The sequence below is a fragment of the Orcinus orca genome, chromosome 19, assembly GCF_937001465.1.
Source record: "Orcinus orca chromosome 19, mOrcOrc1.1, whole genome shotgun sequence".
Lineage (NCBI taxonomy): Eukaryota > Metazoa > Chordata > Mammalia > Artiodactyla > Delphinidae > Orcinus > Orcinus orca.
The window spans coordinates 11133003-11160792 of record NC_064577.1 but is presented as its reverse complement, the minus strand read 5'-3'; the positions used below and the strand labels follow the sequence as shown (position 1 = coordinate 11160792).

Sequence of the window (27790 nt, the reverse complement as noted above, 5' to 3'; positions counted from 1 at the left end):
ACAAAAACAATCTTATACTGTTCAATCTATAATTGTTTCTCTTCCTCTCTAGAACCCACCTTTCTCTGTTCAAACAAACCAAGATATTGGGTCAAACAGTGTTTACTGAATGTAAAGTAACCCCAGCCCCATGGGGAAGAAAATTCCAGGGAGAACAGAGAATAATACAGATTAAATACCCACCTGTACACACACACACACACACACACACACACACACACACACACACACACATACACACACAAAACACACACACACACACCACACACACCACACACACACACACACACACCACACACACACACACACACACACACACACACACACACACACACACACACACACACACACACACACACACACACACATCCAAGCTCCAACAGTGACAAATCAAACACCTGCTTCCCCCAGCCTGAGTGACAGCTGTTAGGAGGTGCTTCAGAGGTGGGGCTCCAGGATGGGTTCTAATAGCAGCAGCCTCGTCCCTCCCTGCCCTCTGCCCTGCCCCAGGGAGCTGGGGTGTCTAGGAGGTAGGTGGCAACTCTTCCCCGCTCTGCCGCAGACGCTTCTTGGCCCGGATCTCATTCATGGCTTCTTCAATGGAGCGTGTGTCCCTCTTGTTGGCCACAGGCACTGGGGGCAGAGGGGAGGGTGGGAGGGCCTAGGAGCCCTGTGCCTCAGCCTCCCTCCCCTCCCCCCATCCAGTGCTCCTCTGCCCTGCCCTCCCAGCCCCCACTGCGGCCTCACCACAGCCGTAGGTCTTGTTGGCCTGCAGCATGTGGGCCGCATCCTTGGCTGCCCCCTTCCCAATGAGGTGGCTGTACTTGTCCTTGTAGTCGCTGGCAGGGCTCACCACCACAGGTCCCTGCCGGGCTGCTTCCTCCTCCTGCCGCTGGGCCAGCTCCTAGGGGTGCCAAGGTGGGGCACCAGAGCTCAGGGCCTGACCCCAACCCCTCCCAGCTGGGGGGCTGCAGGGCCCCAGGGACTGCCAGCCGTAACTCACCTTCAGCCTCCGTTTCTCCTCAGCCTTCTGGGGGTCCCACTCCTCGCCACGACGGTAGGAGTCCAGCTCTTCATCGGAGGGTGCAAACTCCTGGGAAAGAAGGAGATGATGGGGTCAAGGTTCCACATACATGTTTTATCTCATTCCTCTCCCCCAGCGTGGGGCACAGGCTGAAAAGGAGAGAGGAGACAGCGGGGAACTCAGGCCTTTTACCTTTTTTGGGGGGCAGTGCGGCGCGGCACGCAGGATCTTAGTTCCCCAACCAGGGTCGAACCCGTGCCCCCTGCAGTGGAAGCTCAGAGTCCTAACCACTGGATCACCAGGGAGGTCCCCCTTTTACCTTTTTGAAGATCATGACATAGCGACATTCGTCATCTTCCCCAAAGGAGAAGGATGTCAGGCCAGCCACTTCCACCACATCGTGTCTGGGAAGGGGGGAGCGAAGGGGAAAGACTATGTAGAGCCACGAGGGGGCCCAGCGTCCTCCTCTGGAGGGTTCTCCTGTCTGGCCCTTTCATGCCTCCTTGGTCACCCATTTCTTGCCTCCCCAGCCCAGAGACACTCACAGTATGCTCCTCTCTATCTTGTTCATCGGCTGAAACTTTTTCTTGATCTGCCCACTGTCTTGGATGAAATCTGACACCTCTTTCTCCATCTTGGTAAAGGGAAAAGTGAAGAAGGTATGAGATGATGGCCCCACCCAAATATCCCTCTCCCCCACCGGGCCAACAGGCCTTGGCCTCCCACGCCTTTCCCAGCCACTGTGCCACTGGCTTCTGGGTTTCACCTCTCTCAAGACAGTTTCCAAACACACTGACTCTTCAACCTTCCAATTCTAACTTATTGGAAGTCCTTTCTGAAGCTGCCTTTGATCTCTCCAGTTGTTCTCACCCTTTTACGAAACTCCACTTTCTGCTGTTTCTCTTGCTCCTGTAGTTTCTTCAGGCGGGCTGCCTGCTCTGGGGGTGAGAAATGGCAGCATGAGGCCAGGGGTGGAAGCATGGGTGGGGAGAGTTTGTAAGGCTTCAAAAGGGATCTCATGTCCACTGGGAGGGTGTCAGGCTAGGAAGGTAGGATTACTGTTTATTTGCCAAGCATTTATTGATAGTTCCTCTATACCTGGCACTTTGCTAGGACCTGGAGTACAAAGAGGATTAAGACATAGCTTTGCCCTTTAGGAGCTCACAGTTTAGTGGGAGTAACAAAGATTAGAATCATGCTCAACCCCATTTCCCAACCCACTGGGGAAACCAACTAACAAACATTTATTTAATGCCTGCGACACACCAAGAACTATAAAGCACTTGGGGTGGTAACGAGAACAAACCGAGCCCTGGCCTCAAGGAGCTTATCATATCATTGTCTGCATAGGGAAGGGGAAATTATTTAACTTCCTATATTGGGTAACACCCCCACTTTTTTTTTTTTTTCTTTGCGGTACGCGGGCCTCTCACTGTTGTGGCCTCTCCCGCTGCGGAGCACAGGTTCCGGACGCGCAGGCCCAGCGGCCATGGCTCACGTACCCCCACTTTTTACTTCTACAGCCAAGATGAAGCTGAAATGGCCAGTCTGACACTCTTCTCCTTTGTGAGTGTAGGTGTCTGAGGTGAGCTGTAAAGAGAACTCCCTACTCTTGGGTCTCACTGTCCCCTCTTCTCTCTTCCGCCATTTCAAATTCTTTATATCCTTAAGGCCCACTTCTTCCACAGGATTGGAATTCCTTCAGCTGCACTGAACCTCTTCCCATTTTCTTAATTACTTCATGTCTTTGCACATGTTGTTCCTACTGCTTGAAATGCTCTTCCTCCTCTTGCAAACTTTGAGATCCACCATGAGTCAGTTACTCACTTCCTCCTCTGGGGCCCAAGCACATTCGGTTCTGACACCCACTACAGCATGTGCTGAGAGCTAACAGAGTGTAACTTTTGTCCTCCCTACCCCACTATGAGCTCCCAGAAGCTACAGACCCTGTTCATCTCCTTCCAGTTACTCTCTGTGGCCCCAGGGCCCCGACAGCTCAGGAGCTCCCCTCTCTCCCACCTCAAGGACTCTGACCATCAGCACACCCTATATTGGTCACTGACTGTTCTCGAACTGGCTTATGAGTCATCTCTCTGCATCTGAGGAGGTGGCGTAAGATTATGGTTAAGAACATAGACTTAAAAGTCACACATGGGTTTGAAACCCCACCACTTAGTAACAGTGTAACGGCAGGCAACTGACTAAACTCTGAACTTCAGCTTCCTAGTCTGTCAACGGCCGCTGGTGAACCCACCTAGTCAGTCATGGTGTTAAATAATTCCAGTTCCCAGGTCCCATTATGCTCCCTCCTTCCTCAGAGCTTTCAAATCTCTGCCTGGAGCACTGTGCTCCCCTCTCACTTACTGACTTACCTATTCTTCACATCTCAGCTCACTGCAGACTAGGTTAGGACCCCTAGGTAGCCCCTCTCATAACAGTTATTTTTCTTTCAGAGCACTTATAAAGTTGGTTATTAAACTCCTGTGTGATCGTTTCATCAATGCGCATTTCATCGATACTCCAGACTGTGGGCTCCTTGAGGGTACCCTGGCCCCTAGCAACCATTCAGTAAATATGGATGTTAGTTCGATATTAAGCAGCACTTGAGCCCTCTGAAGGCACCCAGGCTGCCCTGGCCTCCCTCGGACGGGTGGGGAGCCGGTGTCCTCCGCAAGGTAGTCAGTCATTCTGTCAGACTCATTCACACTCCGCAAAGCGAGCAAGAGAGGCCTATACCGCCCGGCGGGCCGCGCCCTAAGCTTGCAGCCCAACTTGAGCCTCCTGCTGGGAAGTTACTCGGAGAACACAGGCGGGGAAACCATGGCCAATCGGACGGGGTAGGGGCATTCTCATCCCTCCAATCAACATTCACGACCCGCCCGGGGAGCTCGGGAATTTAAGGGTACAGATGAGAGAAAGGTTGGAGGGCGGCCCCAAGTAGGCGGGGCATAAGAGCGCCGAAAGCACCCAGCAGCCAGTTAGAGGTGCTGAGGGTAGGGTGGGCTAAGAGGAAGGTCGAACAAAACTTAATAGGTAAACCTTTAAGTTGAGGTGGCCAATAGGGGAGAAAGGACTGCGGATGGGCGTGTCCTGAATCCAATCGGAAGGGGACGAGGCTCAGGGACTCGAGCGCCGGGAGGTGGGCGGGGCCGAGCGGTCGAACTCGCCCCCCCATCCGAAGGCGGGCCGAGGAAAACCAAGGGGTTGGGTGGGGTTGAAGGCAGCCTACCAATCAGAGCACGCCACCGGCGGACAGGCGGGCCCATCGGCGAATTGAAAACAAGGACTGCGGAAGGCCAAGGTAGAAAGAGCCAGGGGCCTGGCGCTGGGCTTCAGGTAGCCAATCATCGTCCGCTAAGAACAGCGGGCGGGATGGCACCCCTTTTAGGGACTCGGGGGGTCTCTGAAGGAGCCCGTGAGGGGTCTTTCAAGGTTGAGAAGGCGGGGTCGTCCAAAGGGGTAGGAGTGCGGTCCTGAGAACCGGGCGAAGAAAGCCCGTTGTGAATTTGGGATCCTCACCTCGGGCCTTGCGCCGAGTCTCCTGGTCACCGAGGCTGGGTGGCTTCTCCATGGAGCTCAGGATGGAGCCCAGTAGGTCCGCCATCTTGGGAGTGACTGAGAGGGGGGCGGCGCGTCTTAAAGGGAAGGGCAAAATGCCTTTAAGGCCGGAAACACGTCGGAGGCGGTAAACCACGCACCCGCCCCGGCGCGGCTTAGATCCCTGCCCAGCGCGCCCGCAGCCTCCCGCCGGCCGAGGCCCCGCCCCCCGCAGACAGAGGCCGGAGGCTGGCTGGTGCAGCGATGTTTAATGGCAATTCGTAGAAACCAAGCCCATGCACAAGTAGAAAGTGCTTGTGGAGCCGGCAGGAGGCACCCGCCGCGCCTGGAGCCACAAGCCCGGCCGTGCAGGCCTCCCTGCGGCGCCTTAAATAGATTCTTCACTATACTCTGTATGTTACATTATGTACAAGCCCCCTCCCCTCGGGGACGGGGCGGGACTCCGCAACGCGTTCCTATATACACCCCCCTTTGGCCCGGAGGTTGGTGGCCAGAGTCGGTCGGGGTGACTGGGGAAGACGGGGCCAGAAAGGGAGGAAACAGACGCAGACATGCGGAGTCGGGGTGGGGGCACGGTCAGCCCTGAAACACGAGGGGCGTGCGCGTAGCGAAGGCAGAGGTGGGACCGAGGCGGATACATTCAGAGACGCATCGAACAAATAAATAAGGCAAGTCAGGAAGGGGCCGAGGTGGGTACAGGCAGGGAGGGAGCTGTGGAGAAGGGGCAGGCAGGGCTCCGGAGGTCACAGCTGAAGATGCAGGTATGTGGGGCGTGGGTCTTCTGGAGCCAGGGACTAAAAGAGGAGGGGCACGACCCGGAGGGAAGAGGAGAAGGAGCCGGGGGTGGGAAAGGGAGTTCAGCACTTCGGAGGGGGAGGGGGTGGAGACCGAGGACGGGCTCCAAGAGAAGTGACGGGAAAGCTGCCGACAGGGGGCTCCCCCTCCCCCAGAGAGCCCTGTCCCTGTTAAGACTGCAAGAAGCGGCCCCCAGGGTGATGAGAAAGGCAGTGGAGAGGTCAGGTGGCCAGTCCGGGCTGGGGAAGCCCTTCCAGCTCCTGGTTCTGCTTCAATTCCCTCATCCTGCGGAGAAACAAGGAAGGAGTCAGAGGAGACCCGCAGATCGGGGAGGTCGGGTGGGGGAGGTGGCAGGCCCAAATCCAGTGAGGGAAAGGACAGCACCTGTGCCGGCAGCGCCGCAGGAATCTCATGATCTTCCGGGCTGCCTGGTCCTGCTTCTTGGTGAGAAAGGAGCCTCTGGTGGAAAAAAGAAAAGATGAGACCTCACAGGACACTCAGGCATCCTCTGCCCTCCGCCCCTTAGGGACCCTGGCAAGGAAAGGCAGGGGGGCAGGCTGATGAGTCGGGAGTCCACGGACAGTGGGCATGGACACAGTGGGTGGGCAGAGAGGGCCGAAGGGCCAGAGGGCTAACGCCATACTTGTTGCGGGCAGGCAGGGTGCCCGTGGGCCGGTGGGGAGGCCCGGGCCGGCGGCGGTAGGAACGGTAGTGCTGCTGGATGAGCACCGCCGCCCTGCGGCTCTGCTGAAACCGCTTCTGTTCATAGTAGCTTCGGAACTTGCTCTGGATCAGGATGGCCGCCTGGGTCATCTTCTTATAAAGTGCAAACTGCAGGAGTGGGGAGGAGGGGCAGGGGCTGAAATGGACAGAGACCCAAACCCCTGAGGGCCACCCCCAAGTTCAGTTGATGCAACTCTATTTCTCTAATCCACACACTCATGGAAAGGCTGAATCATCACAGACAACCTCACACCCAGGTCCCACGCCTAATACCTTAAGTGCAATCCAGGTCAGCTTGTGGAGAGAGAAGGGGAGTTAGGGCTCCGGCAGCATTCTGGATGCTCTGGGCTGGAATGGGTGTGTGTGGGTGTGGGTTGGTGGGTATGCTTTCAAGAGAGGACGGTCTCACCTGCTTGTACTTCCGGTAACAGCGCTGGATCACAGCTGCTGCTACCTCCTGCTGCTCCTTCAGCCGCCGGCCCTAAGGGGAGAGAAGGAGGTCTCAGCACTTAGCTGCCCACCTAACAGACATGTGACCTAACCTTCCGACTTGCCTGGGGTCCCCGACCCTTCACCCCATCCCAGGCCTGTGTGGATGACTGTTGTCCCTCCTAAAGTCCTGGGAACCTGTAATCTCCCCACTCAAGATTGTGTAATTCATCCCCTGAAACACCCAGCCCCCTGACCTTGTACTTTCGGAAGGCTGTCTGGATGACTCGGGCTGCCTCGTACAGTTCCCGCTGCTCGTGATCCGATAGGGTCAGCAGGGCAAAATCACTCTCCATCTTGCCACTGGCGGACGCAGAGAGAAACTCTGCCCAGGAAGGTGCCGGAGGGATAGCCAGGCGACCCCGCTCAAAGGGCAGTTCGCTGCAGGGACAGGGAGAAGGGAGGCCATGGGGCATCTGCAGTCTCTCTTCTCCCACCTGGAGACTGCTGTGAAGGCACAGCCCCAGCAACAGAGCCTGCAGAGTGACTTCAGAACTCAGCAGCCAGTGCCAATCCCCTTTTCAAAGGCCCTGGGGCCTGAGCCAGGATGGAGCTCTGGCCATGAGGAAGTTTCCTCCCTCCCTCCCATGTTCCTCTGAAGAAGGATCTGGAGGCTTTGTCCTGAGCTGGTCACCTGGGAGGGGCTGAGCTGGGGAAATGGTCCACATTCTCCAGGTAGCTGGCCAACCAGGACATGGTCTCGCTGAGCCCCACGGCCCCTGTCCGCTCCCGCATTGGGGCTCCAGCCTCAGGCAGCCCGACAAAGTCCTCCCGTTTAATCCGCTCTGGTGTGGCTTCGATGATCTGCTTGGCCAGTGAGATCATGTCCACCTGGATGGAGGAGAAGCTGGGTGAGCCTTGAGGAGCCCTGACTACCAGCTGTTCCGGCCTGTTCCGGCCAAGGCCGTAGCGTCAGTCCACTTCCTATCTTGTTCCTCCTCTCAGCACCAGACGATGAGGCCTCAGGGACGGCTGTCCCTGCTAACCCTGTCTTTCTCCGCCAGTGTTCCAGATTCATTTACACTTCTTGAGGTCCCACTCAAGAGTACAGCCCTCTTTGTTGAGGCATGGGAAACATGGGCTAGGAAGGACATATACCACATGGGGATTCAGGAGCTGGGCAAATGAAGGGCTTACCCTTCCAGGCTGGCTGCCCACTGTCCCACCCGGCCTGCCCCATGCCAGCTCCCACAGACCTGGCCATGCCCGCCACCCCATCCCACTCTCCAAGAATCAGCTCAGAGCCTGCCAATCACACGACACCTTATTGAATGGCTCCAGCCTTGCCCTTGCTCCAGGCCTGAAGCCTGCAGCACTTCCTGCTGGCCACACGTAAAGCAGCCTACCTTGTGGAGCTGTCTACATTTTTTGTACTCCAGTGCTACCCAGTTAATCCATTAGCCTCTCTAAAGCAGATATGTCCCCAGTCCTAGCGGAGGAGTACGCTGCTGCACTTGAAGATCCACTCTCTCATGTGTTCATTCATTCCACAAGACTCTCTTAGCTCTTACCCTGTGCAAGCCTCCCACCACCCCGCCCCCTTGCCCCAGGTCATTGCCAGATGCTTCCATCTTGCCAACCTCTCTGCTCCTCACTCCTCCCAACTTCCTGCCATTGCTCTCATTCCCCAAGAACCTTGTCCCTTCGTGGATCAACAAGTAACCCCTACAACCTGGCTCTAACTGAAGATATTCCCCAGAATTTTTAACCCCTGATGCCTCATGACTTCTGAGTCACAAGCTCTGACAGGAGCTAAGCAGAGGATAAACTTGCTTGTCCCTAAATGAGAGTAAATGGCCCCTTCTTCCCAAACTGCAGCCAGACTGATTCTGTTTTATGGAATGGTCGGCATCACCCCACCCCGCGCCCCACTCTACTTCGAGCCCTCATAATTCCATCGGCATAAGCGGTACCGGGATCACGTCCACAGCTGGTGGGCTGTCAGTTTCCGCTGGAGCAGCCCTACCATCTGGGGCCGGTGGGAGAGGAGGCGGTGAGGGTGGGGGCCCTTTGGGGTTGGTGGCTTCATAGTCCATGAGGAGTAGGGGGGCCTCTGGAGCACCAGAGGAGAGCTGGCCTGGGACCATCTCCATAGTAATCTCAGAGGTTGGCAGAGGAGCAGGGGGAGGACTCCCATCCGGGGCACTAGAATAGGCTGATGTGACGGAGAAAGTGCCATCCGATAGCTCCGAAGGCGAGGAGACGCTGCTCAGACCTGCGAGGTGAGGGAAGGGGGTGAGGGCAGAAGGCGCCACCTGCCCCCTTGCTGCTCTTACCTCCCCATCCCCGCTGCCTCCTCTCGCACTCTGTCTCCCACCCTCTGGCTTTCCCCTGGCGTGTCCTCCCACCCGCAGTCCCCTCTTAAACCCTCACCAGTGTCTGGGCTGGAGGAGGGCGGCGACAGGGCAAACGGGGGCTCAGCTGAAGCTTCCTGTCTCTGCAGTTCCTCAAGGCAGCGGGCGAGGCGCACGTGACCCCGGGAATGAGCCACGGACAGGGGCAGGCGGCCAAGAGAGTCGGGAATGCTCAGTGCCTGTCTGTTCCAACGGAAAAGGAGCACGGCAGCCTCCAGGTGGCCCAGGGCACAAGCCCACATCTGAGAAGAAGAGGGTGGAGGTGGAGGTGAGGCCTGGGGCCCGTCCTCACTCCTCCCCTGTATCCCTCAGAGGATCTTCCCTTTGAAGAACCATTCCCGTTTCCCATTGCCCACGTGCACTCAGGAACCCAGCATCCTCACCAGAGGAGTGCAAGAGAAATGGTCCACGTTGAGTGGGTCAACCTCTTGCTCTAAGTCTAAGCTTCCGGTCTCCACACTCCTGGAGGGTTTGGGAAAGGGACAACAGGGTCCAGTCAGGGAGAAAGGGCGCCCGGTAGGAACTTCAGAATCGAAGGGACTGGGAAGCACTAAGGTCAGTGGGATAAGCAGTCAAAGAGATTAATGAATGTAAGGAGGTCAAGAGGTCAGCGTTGTAAGTCAGGGGACATTAAAACTCCGCCAAGTGCAAACCCTCTTCCAGCCCCTCTTCCTTTCCACAGTGACCCCAGCTCCCATGGCAGAGCTCCAGTGCCTCCTCAGTCCCTGGGCACCCCCGCCGTGCACCCGCTGGCCCCGGCTCACCGCCACTGGCTCAGGGTCTCGATGAGGCGGGCGTAGCCCTGGGCAGCGGCCAGGTGCAGAAGGCTCATGCCCCGGAAGGGGCTTCCATGGGCTAGACGTTCAGGACCCCTCCAGGTGGAACGTGGGATCATGCTCTCTACCAGGACTACCACCCGTGCCTCGAACCCGGGTCCCTGGCCTTCATCCTGTGGTGCACACACCCTTAGGTAGAGACGTGAGCATCCCCAGCCTGGGATGGCCTTAGCCACCCCACGCCTGTCCTCTCAGCTTCCAGTTCTGCCCTCTCCCCACACGTCCCAGTCTAGGTTCCCACCACTCGGATCTCTGATGGCCCATCAGTCCTCCCAGTTCAAGTTCCTGGGTGTCCCCCCCCCCCCCCCGCCCACAGGCAGCTTCCTCCAGGCCAGACCTCACACCCACTTGCCCATGTTGTGCCTTCACTCTGACTCAGATCAGTGCCATATCCACAGATGACTTCCCCCACTCAGAACTCAGAGTCCCCTCCCAGCCTTCCTCCCTCCGAGACCTGGGACCCCCAGAGCGCTGAGCCCCAACTCCCTGGATCCCCTCCCCCACCCTCTCCCTCACCTCCACCCTCCTTCAGGCCAGAAATAGTCTGAAGCCTGTCATGCCAAGAGGGTGCCCAGAATAGCCACTCTTGCCGTGGGGCGGGGGTGGGAGCAGGATGGCGTCAGGGACAGGGAGGAGGGCTGGCTGGGGCCGGAGAGCTAGGGGAGTCATACACTAGAGCCTATTTCTAAGGAAGACCCTCCCCCTGCTCCCTACCGTCGAGTGCCCTCCTCGTGGAGGTACCTGAATCGGAGGGGCATCAGGACCCCGGTAGGGGGCCTGGCCAGCTGCTGCAATCTCTGCCATCCGCTTCTCCATCTGCTCCAGTCGCTCCAGGATGGACATCCGGAACTGGTTGTCTGAGAGGGAGTGGACATGGGGGCTCAGTGGGCAGAGTCTAGGGGATGCCCTGGACACCAAAACTGGACCCTGTTCCAGAGTCTGGGTGGTGAAGACACAATCATATCCTTTCCTCCTCTCCAAACAACGGCCCTTTACCCACCCACCTTCTGAATACAGCCCCCCATGACCAGTCCTCAAACTAGGGGTCTTCATACTATCCATCGACCTAGGACCTGAATCCAGAACCAAGACTGTGTCCTTCAAGACACACAGACAGTAGGACTCCCCATAGGGAATCCAGCCCTAGCTGCACCAGATCTCTCTCACACACACACACACACACACACACGTTCCCAGCCTTCTCCCAGGTGACGGTTCTGTCCCTTCTTGCTCCAGACACTACCTCTGTAGTGGGCTGGGGCTCAAGGCCTCCAGGGTCCCTCCTCTCTGTTAACCACTGCCCCAAAGAGCTCAGAGACTGTGATTTGAAAAGCACCGCCCCCTCCTCCTGGCCCCCCATAGCTGTCCACAAAGAGGATGGCGGGGAGGGGAGGCGACAGAGATGGATGGTCACATCCATTCCTCCTCCTCCTCCCCCACCCCATGCACAAACGCACATGCACACATCCCAAGCTATATCTGTTCCCTCCTGAGATCACACAAGGACAAGGAGGGGAGGCAGGAGAGGGTCAGAGCCATGGAGAAACAGAGAAACCGGTGCAGGCTGGGGATGTTCTGAGATGCCAGGACAGAAGGGCATGAAGGTAGAGAGGGGACAGTGGGGAGGAGGTGGAGAGGCATGAGCAGAGACTCAGGTGTGACAGGAGAGTGTGGAAAAGATAAACAAGGAAAGGAGAGAAAGCACAAAGGAGATCTGGGGGACGTACCAAACAGGCGATAAGGAAGAGGGGAAGTGAAGACAAGGGTCCTAGGAGAAATGGAAAGAAGAGGGAGGCAGGAGACCCACAGGAGAGACGGTAAAGCACAGATTAGATAGGGACAGGAGGAGACGGAGAAAAGCAAACCTTGAGAAAGAAGCAGATGTGGAGAGAAACAATTCTGAAAGCCACAGGAGGGATAACCAGTAAAAGGGACAAACACAGTTCTGAATTTAAACAAATACACACATGTACACACATACATGTGTATGTATGTGCACCTCTGTATAAAAAAATATATTAAAGGTGCTGTATGTTACTGAGCAATGTTATAGTCAATTTTCATTTTCTACTTTGTGCTTTTCTGTAATTTCAAAATTTCCTATAATAAATGCCTATCTTTATAATTAGACGGAAAAATGGTAAGAAAGTTTAAATACGTGTTTAGGTATATATATACACTCATGTGTATCCCATGTATGTTGCTCTATACCCTGTCGCTGCCCCTCCCATCCTCTGAGATGCAGAGGACAGGACGAGCACTGGGACAAAGCTGGCTCCAAGATTTACAGGGAAGAGGAGATGAAGGAAGCTTGCTGCCTCATTCAGAAATGACCAATGAAGCAGGAGCTGGGAAGAGCAGTAAAGTAGGGGCAAGGCAGTGGCTGCCTGAGTCCTGAGGGGTCTAGGAGCATGACATGCTCAAAGGTTGTGGGGTCAGAGGGCTGGGTACTCACCGTCCAGTGACAACCAGTCAAGCTGAGTACTAGGCAGTGACAGGAATCGGCGGGCTCGATACTCAAAGAGCACAGAAGCAGAAAGGGGTCCCTCCCTCCCTGCCACCTGCAAAGACACCAGCCCAACCTCATGGGCTGGGGAGGGCAAGGATCAGCGAGGGGGCTATCTTTCCTGGGCTCTTTCTCTGACCCCCTGTGTCAGGGTCACAGGTGATCATTTCACATCTACCTCCCCTACTCCCCCTGCTGTGGGTCCCAGAGGCTCCTGGCTTCAGTGGCCTTGGCACTAACTGGGGAGGGATTCCTTTCATTTGAGAACTTAATACCTACTATAGGCCAGAGACCCCTTGGATTCTAGACCCTGTACTTAAGGATGTTGTTGTGCAGCACCAAGGTATAGAAGCAGAGGATCAAGAAACACCTATACTTATAAACAATTTGATGATGGTGAAATCTCTTGATTCCCCAAGATCAAGGTCCAGAGGTCATAACCCTGTTACTAAGATGCGGGAAAGGAATTAGCTGCTCACCAACAGGGCCTAATAAGAGCTCTTTCCCAGGGTCTCAATGTCTATAGCCTTGAGAATGAAACCACCAGGCCCTGGCCCCAAGACCAGAAGCTGAGACTCCCAATTCCTAGCTTCTCTGGTCTCAGCCCCTCTCCTGCAATCCACCATTAAACAGGGCTGTTGAGACTGGGGGAGGACACACTCATAGACAGCAAAGCTGTCAACCTGTCACTCTAGTGGTCCTTAGGGTCCCACAGCAACATTGCTGAGTGCCGGGTAAGGGGCAAAGTTGGTGGCAAAAGGGCAGAGATGAGCCTTGGCAATGACATCTAGACCGGGGCTGTCCAAAAGAACTTTTCCTCAGTGATAGAAACATTCTGCATCTGCACTGTCCAATAGGGTAGCACTAGCACATGTGGCCACTGAGCACCTAAAATATGGTTAGTGTGATGGAAGAAGTGAATTTTAGGGCTTCCCTGGTGGCACAGTGGTTAAAAATCTACCTACCAATGCAAGGGACAGGTTCGAGCCCTGGCCCGGGAAGGGCATCCCACATGCCACGGAGCAACTAAGCCCATGCGCCACAACTACCGAGCCTGAGGTCTACAGCCCGCAAGCCACAACTACTGAGCCCATGTGCCACAACTACTGAAGCCTGCGCACCTAGAGTCCGTGCTCCACAACGAGAGAAAGCCATGACAATGAGAAGCCCGCGCACCACAACGAAGCATAGCCCCCTCTCACCGCAACTAGAGAAAGCCCGCACACAGCAATGAAGACCCAACACAGCCAAAGGAAAAAAAAAATAATTAAAAAAAAAAAGAAGTGAATTTTAAATTTTATTTAATTTTAATTCATTTCAATAGGCACATGTGGCTAATGGCCACCATATTGGACAGCACAGGTCTAGAAGCCAATGTCCTTCAGTCCCAAGACTGGTTGGAGGAGACCAACATCTCTCCTTTCTCATTCTCCTAAGAACTCCCTGGACTGGAGCCAGAGGGCCTGGACAGACATTAGAGACTCCTTGGGTCAAATGCCTGACCTTATAGGAGGGGAGGCCAAGGACCTAAAAAAGGAACAGACTTACCCAAGGTCACCAGTCAGCTAAGAAGTAGATTTCTTAGACCAGAACTAGACCTTCTGACACCTAAGCTCAGAGTCATCTGCCTGCTGGTGGACCACAGGGCTCAGCCCCAGGACTGGATGAGGTCTTTCCACTCTCAGGAACAACCCAACACATTTGTTCCCGGGTCTTCCTGGAAGTCCTAACTGTCCTATCTTAGTCCCTTCCCCTACCATTCCCAGTCCCCATACCAGGACAGTAGCAGCGTAAGACACCAGGCTGGACAAGTGAGGCTGGCACTGCGATGTGATCGAAGACGCAGGAGTAATGCTCGGCGGCCTCTGTCCAAGGTCCTGTGATGAGCACCTTGACCCCACCCTGCAGACGGAAGTCAGAGAGCAGTGTGACTGGAGCTCTCTCTGTTGATTGTCCCTTCACTCAGTCACTCATTCATTCATTCAGACCCTGAGAGAGGCTCTACTGTCCTCTGTACACCCTTGGGTCTGGGGTGCAGGGATTGGACAGGACCCAGTAGAGTGAACTCAACCCACTGTCCCTTCTCCCCACACTCCTGTCCTCTACCTGAATCTGCCAGAAATGGGGAACTGATTGCCTCCCCCAAGGCTACCAACCCATTTGCAGATAGCTGTCACTGGAAGGAAGTCCTTTTCTCAGGCCCCCTCTGGACCCCCACTGTAGTTCCTGCTTTCCCTCCCTGGAGCAGCAAAAAGCAGAACTTCTCCACTGCTGAACACAGTCTTTCAGCTTCCCAAAGTCTGCAATCACATCCCAGTTGTATTTTCTCTTCTCCAGGCTGAGCTGTCCCAGTCCCTCCCCGGCCCCACCACACCCCATGAAACAGTCACCAAGGAATAAAGTCCCCTGGGGCACTTGAGGGACTCACACAATCACAATTCACAGGTAGAAGGAGGAGGGAGGGAGAAAGGGTTAGTCAGAGGGCCTATGAAAACAGGAAACGAGCTACACTCTATGAGGTTGGGAAGAGAACTAAGCAGCCGTGGGAACTGAGGGAAACTAGGTCACAGACCACAGGGTAAGAGGGATGCAGGAGGGAGGAGAGAAGCCTGAGACTCACCTCAGGGTAGGACCACTCTGGGGAGAAGTCTGTGATGGTGCTAAGAGCAGGAGAGAGCTGGGGGGCTGGGGCAGGGCCACTCGGAGCTTCGTCACTGATGAGTTCTCCCATGAGCTCAGGGAATGATGAAAGACTGAAGGGCTCCAGTTCACTGGCCCCACCAGCTCCTCCAAACAAGGCCTCCCCTCTTCCTACTCTGCCTGATGGCTCCAAGGGGGCAGGTGAGGGTGTGGGTGAAGGAGGAGGTGAAGGTACAGGTGGGGCAGCCCCCTGGGCCTTGCGCTCCTCCCCACTGTCATCATCTTGAATGAAGAAGCAGTTTCCTCTTCTCCCGCCTGCTCTGGGCTGTGGAGCGGGACCCCGAGCAGCTGCCTGGGGCTCCAGGGCAGCAGCGGGCTCTAGGGCAGGACAAGGGGTATGGGCAGCCTCTGTCTCAGGGAAGTCTGGGCTTACCCCCTGCCCTCCTCCATACGTCTGGCCCCTCTGTGGGCTGTTGAGAAAACGATCCGGGTCAAAGGCAGGGCTGGGAGGAGCTGGCGGGGCAGAGGGCTCAGAGCCTACGACTACAGCCAAGCTCATGGAAGGCCTAGGATCGGCCTGGGAAGCCAAGTGCCTGGTGGGCGTCAAGCCCCCAGTTCGCTGCTCCAGTCCCGTCAGGAGGAGGATAGCGGTGCCTCCTGTCGAAGAACCCCCTCGGGAGGTGGGAGGGCTAGGTCTGATCTCTAGGGGTTCCGCAAAGCCGGAAGAAGAGGAGGAAGAGGAAGAAGAAGATGGGGAGGTATGTGCCTTGGGGAGCTCTGGGGGGAGTGGGGCTATCAGTGGAGGGGGTTCAGGGGGATGGGGATGGGGGACAGAGGTCAGGGTTAAAGCTCGGGGCTCCACTTTGGGAGAGATGATGCGGTGTTTCGTGCTGCTGCATTTGTGGGTAAGGCTCCCAGAACCTGCAGTGGAAGGGGTGGTGGGGAGAGAAGGGATACGACACATCTTTCTCCAGCCTTCCCTTACTGGAAAGCTTTCATGCATTTCCTGAGATGTCACTAAATACCAGAGGTGTCATACTGATTATGGCCACTGGGAGGCGGCAGAAATATTTCTCCTCCCCCTCCCTCCCCCTGGAGGAGCACTGCAGGAGAGGATAGAGGGCTTGGCGGAATAGCTGAGAGAAATAGGTAAAGGCATAGAAAAAGGACAAAAGAACAGAACCAAGTGGGTACCAACTAAGACTAAAGCTGAGCCTGTGTGTAAGTGGTAGTGCTGGGGTGGCCAGGAGCTGCTTTATGAAGAAAGCAAATAGAGAGCCTGGGCTGCCAGGAATCAAGTAAAAGGAACTGGGCAGTGTGCAGATGGGAAGGCCTCTGCTCATCTGGCCCATCTTTCTGGAACATGCAAAAGACATGCAAATAAGCATGCAAATCCCAGCTATCCCCCTGGTGTGAGTAAGGGCAGCACACTAGGAGGGAGGAGGGTTCCAAGGTCAGGGGTCACTAACCAAGGCCTCCACTGCAGAGACAGGCGTGAGTTCGGGGTGCAGGCTTGGTCGGGTGGGTGTCCAGGATCTGCTGCACCAGCTGCTCTACAGAGAACTCCTCTGTCCCGTTCCCACAGCTCCACTTGATGCCATGAACTAGAGGAGAGTTGGGGGGAAGTGCTATGGGACCCCCACAAAATAGTCACCAGGGAATCTTGATGGCCCTTCCAAGCACCTGAGATGCTCTAAGACTTCTGGCCAGGTGAACAGAGGCCAGCAGCCTCAAGACAGCTCCCATAGCTCACAGCTGCCCTCCATATTCCAACACCTTAGATCACACCAGGGACCCTGGTACCCACCCACCCACCCAGGAAAGACCCCTCCTGGCTTGGGGGGAAATGGTCACCCCACAGACTCCTGAGTATAGAACCCTGGCCCCTTTGGGAGCTCCCTATGTCCACTTTCCCCATTGAGAGCTGTCCTAGCCCTGCTGACTTACACATGGGCTTCAGCTGTCCCAACAGCTCCTCCCGGGACCACTTGAGCCACTCTCGACGGTCGCTGCTGATGGAACAAAAGATGGGGCTGCAGCCCTTTCCACAATCCTCCAGGGCTGGGACGTTCAGGTAGTGCACAAGGACGATGTCAGGGTTCTGAGAGCACAAGGGTACATGCAGAGTGCTATGGGGGGGGTCCTGCCACCCAGGGGTTCAGCCTCCTAGTCCTCACTTTCTTCCCAGGCACCCCCAACCTCACCCCCCAAGTTCTGGCTCTCTCCATCCCCAAACCCCTTTCTCTTCTTCCCAGTCTCCTTTTCCCACTCAGAACCTAGTCATCCTTCCACTTCATTCTTGCAGGCCCCCACCTCCCTCAAAGAGCCAGGCAGACTCTGTCTCCCTGAGCTCTTCCATCCTCACCTGGAGCAGCCAGTAGCAGCGCCGATGGAATGTGGGGACGATGGAAGAGTGAACGTAGCAGCCATAGAGACACTGCCAGGAGACAGGCTGGGGTGGGGGGAGGGCTAGTCTGCTCCCCAACTCTTCCTCTGTTCAGTCCCTTTGCAGGAATCCCAATCTTTCCACCAGTTCCTCTTTCACCCTCACCCACCCCCACCTATTCCCCACACCTTTCAAATCCCAGTACCCCAAGTCACCCCAGGACGGAGAGGAGGGAACAGTGGGGCCAGGGCCTTACAACAAGGACCAGATTTGCCATATGGGACCATCCAAAAATCAGAGGGCATGGCAACAACGCATCCAAGATGAGGAGCAATGATTTGAGGGAAGAGAAACCTGTGCTTAGAGGGTCAGTACTCGGACCCCTGCGGGAAATGCAAGAGAAGTAAGGGGATTGGGCATCTGTGTCCTCCAGAGGGAGGTGTGGCCTAAGTCCTGGAGAATTGGGTCACGGAGGGAAATGGGAAGCAGAGAGTAGGCTAAGCAACCACCTAGCGGATCCAAAGTGAGTGAGAAGGGAAGAGTGACTGGGAGGGTGGTAGACAGAGAATGTCACCAAGCCCTGGCAGGGCTGGAACCCAGCTAGCGGGGAGAAGGAGGACCAGGGCAGGTGAGCTGGAGGCCTCGCTTACCTCCATGCCCTGGACCTTCAGCTTCATGTGGTCCTCTCGGGTGGTCTTCCCGTCCTTCCGCTTCTTCCAGAGGTAACCATCCTTCCGGTATTTCACCTTCTTGCGGTTGTAGAGGATAATAGAGCCATTCTGAGGCCTGAGAAGGGAAGGATTGGCCTCGAGTTCTGTGTACAGAACCCAGGATCCCTGCCACTCCCCACCTTCACAAAAGTTCTCACCTTGTCTTGGGTGCACAGGATAGCCACTCATCATGCTTCTCGAAGGTGATCAAGTAGGATGCAATCTCCTGCAGGAGAAGAGGCACTCAGGTGGGTGTCCCCTTTCCAAAGTCTCAGGCTGGCCTCTTGGTCTTTCCCATCTATACCTCGGGGATAACAACAGCGTCTACTCTACAGTGTCCTTGGAGGACTGAATGAGATAATGCAGGACAAGTACTGAGCACAGCGCTTGGTTTGTAGGAAATACTTTGTAAGTGGTAGATAGTATCTTTACACAGGTGGATATGCCAAGGAGAAGCGAGCTACTACAAGATGCAGGGCTTTATACCTCTCCTATGACCCTCAAAGAGCCTAGAGAATGTCGACAGGCACAGCAAGACCCCCATTCACACTCCTCCAGCCCACCAGGCCCTGCTACGCCCTAATCCCCCAGGCTCCCTAGAAAACCTCATTTGTATTCCACCGGAGCCGCTCTGGAGGCAGCAGCGCACAGCGAGGAAGACACTCCAGCAGCTTCTTGGGTAGAAAGATCTTCAGGTGGTGGCTGTTCTCTAGAGGGGATGAGAAGGGAGGACTTAGGGCGCTGCTCCTGATATCCCTGTGATAATCCAGGGGAAAAGGGCCAAATCCAGAGCATGGGGCGGGGCAGGGTGGGAGGGTGGGATGAAATGATGACAAGGAGAGCAGGGATCCAAGAATTAGGTCACCACCACTTGGGGAGAAAAAAAGGCTGTGCCCAAACTGGGAACCTGGATTGTGAACTCACCAGCAACCTCGGTGGTGTCCTTGGTATTCATGGTGAGGGCTCCAGGGGGCAAGGTCACCCCCGGCCTGAGGGGCCGGGGGGAGGGGGAGTCTGTGCTGGGAAGGGAGAGAACAAGGTCATGGCAGAAGCCTCCACACTATCCAGGATGAGGAGGATGAGGTAGGAGACCAGGTACAGAACTGGGTCGTGATATCTAAGAAAGATGAGGAAGCGAGAGGAAGGGGCTGGACTATGATGTCAGAGTACAGCCAGGGAATGGAGGAGAGGGCGAACCCAGACATGGTGCCAGGAACCAACACGAGCTGGAGACACAACAGAACAGAGTAATCAGGAAGAGACCGGCAGGGTGGGGGAGGGGAGAAGGCCGGCGGGGCTGGCGTTGGGCTCTTGCGGGTCTGGGGCTACGGTGAGGTCAGGTCCTGGGGCTGGGACTCAGAGCATCCGGTTCTTGGAGGATGCTTTAGCAAATGAGAGCCTGGATGCTGGGGGGAGGGCAGGAGATCTAAGTCCGGGTGGAGAGCTAGGCCTTAGAAGACACACCCTGAGTTACTTCTCTATTTGATTTTTTCGAAGGTGAAGGGCAGATCTGACAACTGATCTTAACCTACACCCTTCCCTCCAGATTGGTCAGGGCCTGGTAGAATGTGGGCTAGACACCAGGACCCAGCTACCCACCCTCAGGACAACCCATCCTCCATTCTGAGGCTGACCGCCCTGTGCACCCCGCCGCACCTCTCTCCCCAAAGCCTCTGCCTCCCTCGGCCTCCAGGCCTACTCTAGCCCATCTACCACTCTGGCTCCAGCCTGAGCCCCCACCCTCCTGGGGGAACAGATGGAGGCTGGAGGATGCTCTCAGCGCGGGCTCCACCAGGTGTCCGGGGATGGGGAGGAGGAAGAGGCCCGTCCGAGCTCGGCTGTGAGCACTGGAGCCTGGGTTGTGGTAAGGACTCCGCCCTAGGGCGCAGGTGCGCAGTCCTGGATGGGGAGCCGGTCAGGGTGCGAAGCGGGCCCGGGGGCGGCCCCCCCACGGCGGGGCGGTGGTCCCCGGAGACGCTTCGAGGTGGGAGGGTCCCGCCTCCCTCCCGCACGGAGGGATGTCCTGCAGGAGATGCGGAGCAAAGTCCGCGGACGCGTGGCGGGCAAGGGACAGTGCGGGTGCCGGGGTGCGGGGGTCCCCGGGACGGTCCTGCCCGGCAGGTCCGCCGTGGGGCCCTGCGCCGAGCTGCGCCCCCTGGCGCGGGGAAGGAGGACGGAAGCGGGGAGTGGGGGCGAACCGGGAGAGGGCCGGTGGTCCCCGGCGCGGCGCGCAACGTCCGGGCCGGTGGAGCTGCGCCCCCTGGCGCGGGGCGGAGAGGCGGGCGAGAGGCCCCGGCTCTTACCTCCCGGGGTCCCGCGGGTGACGGCGGCAGCGGCCATTCTACCCCACACCGACCCCCCCCCAGCGCCGGCTGACAGCGGCGTCCGACGTCACTGCGCACGGGGCGGGGCCTCCCAATTAAGGGGATGGGGGTCGGGACGAGAACCTGGGGTCAGCACACGTGGGGCTCTGGGTGGGGCGCTGGCTGGAGGGACTCGTCTTCCAGGGCCCCGAGCCAGGCGGAGGGACGGACTGCCGGGAAGTCCCGGAAGGGGCAGCAGCGCTGAGGGGCAGGATGCGGGGTCCCGGAGGCGGAAGCTGGGCCGATCGACGTGACCTCGGCCGGGGGAGTGGGGCGCGGGCGGCCGACAGCGCTGGGCGGGGGACTCTGGAGCCGGCAGGACTTTTTTCGGGCACAGCTCCTTGAATTTGGGGGACACAGCCCGACTTCATTTTAGCGGGGTCCTCACGAAGGTGAAAGGAGCCCTCCCGCCCCACGAGCCTCTCCATCACTACTTCGCGGAGAGAAAGACAACTCCGGGCTCAACATGCTTGCTTTTTAATAACAGAACAAAAAGAGAACACAGTGGCAGGGAGCCGGCCTGCGGGACGACAGGCCTTGGGGAGCTCCTGTGAGACGGGCGGGTAGAGATGGGAGGCCAAGGGAGCCCCGTTCGTGCCTAGTTCAGAGGATGGGAGAGGAAAGTGAGAAAGGTCAGGGAAAGGGGGAATGCCTTGATGTCAGAAATGCTGGAGATTCCAGCGCCCAGAACTAGTCGTGGGTCCTGGAGCACGCTAGCATCTTGGGCGTGGGCGGTTTCTCCTTACTCCTCAGACTGCCACTCCACCCCCCAGGGATTGTAAAGGGGGTCCCTACTGGCTGTGGCCGTGCTGAAGGAGCCCAGAGAGCTCGGCCGTCCGGAGAGACAAGACCCCTCCTGGCCCAGGGGACTCCAGGGAGACCAAAGCAGCTGTAAGGATGAGAAATTGAAGGGAAAAAAAGGAAGAATCAGAAAATAGGTCTCTCTCCAGATTTCCTAGTCCCCAAACCCAGGCACTCCCAAGTCTCTGGCTCTCGTCTACTTTATTTTTGTTCCTCTCAAATCCAGCTATCCAACGTGCCTCTTGGCTCCCGCTGTCTCTCCATGCAAGACCAGGCATCCGCATCACCCTCCACCGCCCCACCAAGTTCCTGTTCAACCATACCTGGGCCCTGCCAGGAGCGAGGAAGTGCTCCTCTTCCCGTAGAGAGTTTGCCCTCTCCTCTTCCAGACCAGGGTGTTCGGTGGAGTTGGGGAGTCCACAGCCGTCGTCGTCAAGCACCAGGGGCTCAGACGGAGCCCTAGAGCTGCCCCACTGGGCCTTCTTCAGTCTGTGGAGACTTCAGACTTAGGAAAGAGGTGCCTGGAGGCCAGGCTTCCTGTCTCTCCATTCTTCACCTTCCTGCCCTGAAATACTTCCTGCTGGGACCCAGGAGTGTTGTCATCTGACTTCCAACTCTCCACTCCCAACTTTCTGCTCCCCTCAGACTGAAGTATTTTCAGTTCAGGGGCTCAAGAGGTGACCTCTAGCTCTGCACTATCGTCCAGTTGTATGGAGTGCTTTCCTGTCTTCAGTGACCTGGTTTCCACTCCTTTCGGCTCATGTGGCTCATCCCCCATCCCTTAGTTCCCTCCTCCTTCCCATATTATAGAAATTTTGCTTCGATCTCACCAAGACCGTGGCACATTCCCAAACAACCTCCAATTCCTTCAAAGCTCTCCACCTCTTCTTTAGTTCAAACCGTCCTGTCCCCATACCCTGTTTGGCTCCCAGAGCCCAAATGTCTCTCCTTACTCATTGATGATTCTGTGTCGCCTCCTTAGATCCTCCAGGTGATAAGTGACAGCCCTTACCCGGGCTGGGATGCCCCCAGATCCTTGCTGCATTCCCGCCAAATATGGCCTCCTTCTCTTTCTTCTGCAGAGCACCTCAGGGGGTGGGAGCCCCTCAGGGGGGTACAGGCCAGGCAGGGAGCAACCAGTGGCTCTCTGTGCCAGAGAATGGGGAAAAGGAGCTAGAAGGCAGAACTGAGTCTCTCAGGGGAGCTGGGACTGAAATAGGGAGTCAGGGGTCTTGGGAAGCCCAGATCACAAAAACATAGCTGTGATCTGGAAAACCTGATGACTGATTCATAGGAAGGAGGGCCTGGTCAGTGCACTGGCTGGGGGACACCAGAGGGAAGGGGTAATAAGGAGAGCTGGGGCTAGGATAGCAGTGGGTGCAACTTTAACCGAGAGGTGTCAAAGGGCAGAAAGTTTGTCATACCAGCAGGGGTGGGATGTACTGTTCCTCCATCCAGGTGGGGCTGTGAAGCACAAAAAGGGGGCTAAGTACAGAGAGAACACCCCCATCCATACTGTTTCTCTAACAACCTCTCCCAACCACCTATTTGGCATTAGGAGCTAAAATGTCCATCAGCTGGTGGGGCAATTATCCCCAGACTAAAGCTTATTGCTACCATAAGGCTTTATGGTAGTTTAAAATTGTAGAGCTTCCCCTCCCTACCTCCAGTTAATCCCCATTTTCTCCATTTCTACCCACCTGGGCCTTTGACTAAGGTTCTCCCAGAAGGTGTCTCCATAGCGCTGGGGCGTCAGTCTGAGGCTCCGGGAAGGCAAGCTGGGTGGTGGAGATCGGCTGACCACCCTGGAACACCTGAGGTGAGGACAAGGTAGGCTCAGGTCTGGCTCTTCCCTTACAGCATCTACTCACTCCAGGAATTTAGGAGTCTTATCTTACTACGGGACCATACAGCTGCCCAGGCTCCCTCAGGCCTTGTCCTCCCTTATCCATTTTAGCTGAGGAAGGTGGTGAGGCCTTTGATTTGAAAGGAGATTGGAGCTGGAGTGAGCATGGAGATTAGCAACTGTTTGAGCTTCAGATCTCACTGAATCTCAAATAAGTACACCTCACAACCAGGGAACATCATATTGAGCAAGCAGGGCTGTCAAAGACGAAGGCCCCGACTACTCAAGTGATGCGACAGTTTCCTTTTAGTCAATGCAAGTATCCAGGAGAGCAGGGCCTCTGTTCACCCCTGCTTTATCTCCCCATCTCAGAAATACTAATATCCTTTAGGTAGGGAGGGGTGTGCAAAGCTGTTTGAGAACAGTTCTCATCACTCCTAAAGCCCCCAGACTGACTGATGTCTGCTCTCCTGCTCTCTAGAAGAGTGTCCTAGGGCTTCGTCCTCGGCACTTTATCTTCTTTATCTCCATTCCTCCTTAGGTGATCTCACCCAGGCCATGACTTTATTTATTATCTTTTTTTTTTTTTCGGTACGCGGGCCTCTCTCTGTTGTGGCCTCTCCCGTTGCGGAGCACAGGCTCTGGACGCGCAGGCTCAGCAGCCATGGCTCACGGGCCCAGCCGCGCCGCGGCATGTGGGATCTTCCCGGACAGGGGCATGAACCCGCGTCCCCTGCATCGGCAGGCGGACTCTCAACCACTGCGCCACCAGGGAAGCCCTATTTTCATCTTTTTTAATTGAAGTATAATTGATTTACAATGCTGTGCCAATCTCTGCTGCACAGCAAAGTGACTCAGTTATACACATTCTCTTTTTTAAATATTCTTTTCCATTATGGTTTATCACAGGATATTGAATATAGTTCTCTGTGCTACACAGTAGGACCTTGTTGTTTCAGGCCATGATTTTAAACCACCAATGTGCTGACGACTCCCAAATCTGCATTTCTTGCTCTGGCTCCTCCCCTAGACTCCAGACTTGCAGGTTCAACTGTCCACTCAACATCTCCTCCCTAGCCTTCCCCATCTCGCTGAAAAGCACCCCAAATGCCCAGTTGCTAGAGCCAAAAATCTGGTATGCCTTACTTCCCTCACCTCTGATAACCAATCTATCAGCAAGTTCTGTGAGTTCTACATCTAAAATACACTAAAAAAAAAAGAAAAAAATCATTTTTTCTTTTGGCTGCTCCACACAGCTTGTGGGATCTCAGTTCCCCAACCAGGGATCAAACCCAGGCCCTTGGCAGTGAAAGCACGGAGTCCTAACCACTGGACTGCCCAGGAGTTCCCCCATAAAATACACTCAAATTTGACTACTCCTCACTATTTCCATTCCCACCATCATATTCCAGCTTATCTTCCCCTCTCTGGACTACAGAGATAGCCTCCTCCTCCATTCCCTGCTTCCATCTGAATCCCTCAATAATCTATTCTGCACAGAATAATCTTTTCTTTTAAATTTATTTATATTGGCTGCACAAGATCTTAGTTGCAGCATGTGGGATCTTTAGTTGCGGCATGCATGCAGCATCTAGTTCCCCCACCAGGGATCGAAACCGGGCCCCCTGCATTGGGAGCATGGAGTCTTACCCACTGCAGCACCAGGAAAGTCCCAAGAATAATCTTTTAAAAATGCTTATGTGAAATGATATATGGTTTAAGATTTGCTTCAATATAGTCTGAGTAGCAAGAGGCTGAATGGGTGTATCAATAAAAAGATTATCTATGTAATGATAATTACTGCACCTGACTAAAAAGGATACTCCAGGTTCATGATTACTATTTTCTCTACTTCTGCAGTTGTTTGAAATTTTCCATAATAAAAAAGTTGAAGAAAATAAAAGGTCTGCTTATGTCATTTCCTTACTTAGAACCTTTCTACTGTCCTTAGAATAAAATTCAAACTCTTTTCAGTGGCCTATAAGATCCTATAGATCCTATATGATCTGGCCTCTGCCTGTCTGACTTTACTCCACTTTTCCCTTAATCACTAAGTTTCAGTTACGCTAACCTGCTTCCTGGTCATAGAAGACAGCAAGCTAATTTCTTTCTTGGGCTTTTTTTTTTAAACCTACTATTCCTACTTTTGCTTCCTGGTTCTTATCAGACTGGCTCCTTCTCATTTTTCAGATCTCAATTCAAACTCACTTCCTCCTCCTCTTCCACAATCACCCTATATAAACTTGTGTCTCCAAGACAGTCTGTTTTACATTATGTTGTACGTCTATTTTATTTTCCTCGTGTACTTATTACTATTTGAAATTATATTTATTTGTATGCACTTTCTATCTCCTCCCCCTAGAAGGTAAGCTCTATGAGCAGGACCCCTATGTTCTAATTGCTGAATTCTCAATGCCTAATATACAGTGCCTAGAACATTGTAGTGTTCAAAAGCAATTTGCCGAATAAATTAATAAATCACCAATCCCCTGAGACCAGGCACTGAGCTTCTTGTTCCTTATTTCCTACTCCTCTTAGGGAAGAACCCAGGCATGCAATCTTCCCTCCTCCCCACTGGGTGGAGAGGACTCACTTGACAAACGGGATAAGGTTTTCTCCATCCTCCTGCGCTTGCATGACTGGACTGGGCTGGGTGGCTGGACTGAGTCTCCTCATTGGTGCTGGGGGGATAATGGAAAATGAATCATTCACTCATGTAATGGCTGTAGGAATGAACCTGTAGCAGGTCTAGAGATTGGAAAGAAGATGTATGGGGCCAGAAAAGAAGAAAGAGAGCTGAAAAGGTATTTCAAGTACCGAACATTTCTATTAGCTGAACATACAATTTCAAGATGGCAGACACAGGAAATGTGGATGTGGTAAAAGAGAAAAGAGAAAAATAAATGTTGCGAAGCCAAACATACAGAGTAAGTGAAATTTACAAATGGCAGTGGAGTGAATTAACTGGCAGCATGGGATAATGAAACGAAAAAGGGTGACGGGTGGACTAGATAGGGCAGAGGCATTTGGGGATAGTTGGTACAGAACTGGTGGCTGGGGTCAGAGAATTCAGGGTTGGTAAATAAGCCAGGTATGAGGGGTTAATAAAAGGTAAGTGTGGGGCTTCCCTGGTGGCGCAGTGGTTGGGAGTCCGCCTGCCGATGCAGGGGACGCGGGTTCGTGCCCCGGTCCGAGAAGATCTCACGTACCGCGGAGCGGCTGGGCCCGTGGGCCATGGCCGCTGGGCCTGCGCATCCAGAGCCTGTGCTCCGCAATGGGAGAGGCCACGACAGTGAGAGGCCCGCGTACCGCAAAAAAAAAAAAAAAAAAAAAAGGTAAGAGTGGTCAGTTGGTGACAAGGAAGGAGGAGACAGTTGGGAATGTCTACAGGTGAAGAAGGTGAGCAGAGAGGTCAGTTATACAGAGCCAGAATTCGGGACAGCCAAAGGTGACCTGACAGCCAGTGGGGGGTTGGCAGAAAAGGCAGATAAGAATGTTAGATGAGTTAGAAGAGTGACTGTAGGCAGCATAAATGTCAGAAAATTGGAAACTGTTGCAGGTGAATAAGTATTTATCCAAAGGCAACTAAGGATGGGCTGAGAAAGGAGTTAGGCGAAGTGAAGAATGGAGAGAGGAGTATTTAGAGCTGAGGTGGCAAATGCCGTAGTTAAAATCTGGCTGAAAGGGCAGATGGGGTCTACATTGGATGTCTTGGGCCAGAGCAGGGGAAGCTGGACTAGAGGGCAGGTGGAAGCTGAGGGGCATTCAGCCCTCATTGGGTCTAGGTGGGTGACCCAGATCTATGAGGAGAATGGGCCTAAGGAAGCTAGACAGAGGACTGGACAGTTGGCCCGGGGGCAGCCAAGGCTGTGAGGGCAACCGGAGCCTGACGAGGCAGCTGAGGACCTGAGGGGTCCGGCTGGTCTGAGGAGTCGGCCAGAGCCTGGGGGTCTTGGGGGTGGGTCCCTGCCTGGAGGGAAGGCCAGGCCTTGGCGGGCTCAGGGGACCCTTGGTAGATAGACTGGGGCGTGGGGAACAGCTAAGCCCGAAGGCACAATTGGGGGCCTGAGGAGTCGATGTGGCCCCCAGGTGGTGCGCCCGCGCCTGAAGGACTGCCTGAGGACCATGGGGGCCAGGCTGGGTAGGCAGGGGTGGCCTGGGCCTGAGAAGGTACCCAAGTCTGAGGGGACGACCCGGGCCTGCGGGGTCTGTCGAACGTGAGAGCCAGGCAGGGACCCAGCGCCCGGGTGGCCGTACCGCCGCCGACTACATTTGGCCACGGTACCTGAGGCAGCTGCGCGGCCAGTTCTAGAACTATATACGCCGGGCCCTGAGGAGGAGCGAGGCAGCGTCGGGAGCCGAGGGCGGAGCCGGCCGGCATCGCGCGCCTGGGGCGGGGCCTGCGCCGAGCCACCTCCTGGGCGGGGCCCTGCGCGCGGGTCCGCCCCCTAAGCGCGCCTCCGACGGCGGCGACGTGCGCGGGTCCGGGTCCTGGGTCTCCTACCGGGGTCGGCCTCAACTCTTCCCGGCTTTCTGGGTGCTGGTCACCCTCCCGAGTGCCTGCGTCCTGCTCGCCCTCCCGTGTCCGCAGCTCGGTTACCCCGTCTCCGCCCGGTGGGCCCCGCAGTTCTGGGGACATTGCCCCTTTAACAGCTGTCCGGGTCGCTGCCTAGCCCTTCTCGGGACGGCGCGCGCCCGCCCGCCCAACCGCGCGCGCGCGCCCGCCGGTCCCCCGCCCCTCGCTCCCGCCCCAGCTCGT

General features: G+C 55.6%; 3 protein-coding genes and 1 pseudogene across 16 annotated transcripts; 1 reads left to right on the top strand and 3 right to left on the bottom strand.

The window, feature by feature from the left end:
• Positions 1-86: 86 nt before the first annotated feature.
• Positions 87-5539, bottom strand: SPAG7 (sperm associated antigen 7). The gene is made up of 7 exons (XM_004266983.4): positions 4544-5539; positions 1895-1962; positions 1570-1658; positions 1344-1428; positions 1004-1093; positions 748-904; positions 87-633 (listed from the first exon to the last, which is right to left on the bottom strand). Exons 1-7 carry the CDS (start codon positions 4626-4628, stop codon positions 524-526), a joined length of 684 nt encoding a protein of 227 aa, XP_004267031.1. The 5' UTR covers positions 4629-5539; the 3' UTR covers positions 87-523.
• On the bottom strand, positions 4816-20371 carry CAMTA2 (calmodulin binding transcription activator 2). 12 transcript variants are annotated; one of them, XM_033423106.2, is made up of 23 exons: positions 20325-20371; positions 18946-19040; positions 18627-18730; positions 18180-18247; positions 17962-18097; positions 17291-17377; positions 16873-17026; positions 16395-16529; positions 14906-15846; positions 14061-14187; positions 12235-12369; positions 10521-10636; positions 9708-9892; positions 9327-9405; positions 8963-9185; positions 8503-8804; positions 7224-7420; positions 6787-6970; positions 6510-6581; positions 6374-6394; positions 6021-6208; positions 5762-5836; positions 4816-5662 (listed from the first exon to the last, which is right to left on the bottom strand). In XM_033423106.2, the coding sequence occupies exons 2-23, from the start codon at positions 18974-18976 to the stop codon at positions 5599-5601; spliced, it is 3624 nt and encodes a 1207-aa protein (XP_033278997.1). In that variant the 5' UTR covers positions 18977-19040; positions 20325-20371; the 3' UTR covers positions 4816-5598. The 12 variants fall into 12 exon arrangements, with proteins under 12 accessions (XP_033278997.1, XP_012387418.1, XP_012387415.1 ...); XM_012531964.3 differs by having other exon boundaries at positions 17291-17362; XM_012531961.3 differs by lacking the exon at positions 6374-6394.
• Positions 19040-20707, top strand: LOC105747860 (S-antigen protein-like; annotated as a pseudogene).
• A 138-nt stretch (positions 20708-20845) lies between these two features.
• On the bottom strand, positions 20846-27751 carry INCA1 (inhibitor of CDK, cyclin A1 interacting protein 1). 3 transcript variants are annotated; one of them, XM_049702085.1, is made up of 7 exons: positions 27632-27751; positions 25625-25712; positions 22886-22999; positions 22610-22649; positions 22139-22332; positions 21509-21674; positions 20846-21273 (listed from the first exon to the last, which is right to left on the bottom strand). In XM_049702085.1, exons 2-7 carry the CDS (start codon positions 25705-25707, stop codon positions 21127-21129), a joined length of 744 nt encoding a protein of 247 aa, XP_049558042.1. In that variant the 5' UTR covers positions 25708-25712; positions 27632-27751; the 3' UTR covers positions 20846-21126. The 3 variants fall into 3 exon arrangements, with proteins under 3 accessions (XP_049558042.1, XP_049558041.1, XP_049558040.1); XM_049702084.1 differs by having other exon boundaries at positions 27536-27665; XM_049702083.1 differs by lacking the exon at positions 27632-27751 and adding an exon at positions 27317-27589.
• Positions 27752-27790: the final 39 nt, after the last annotated feature.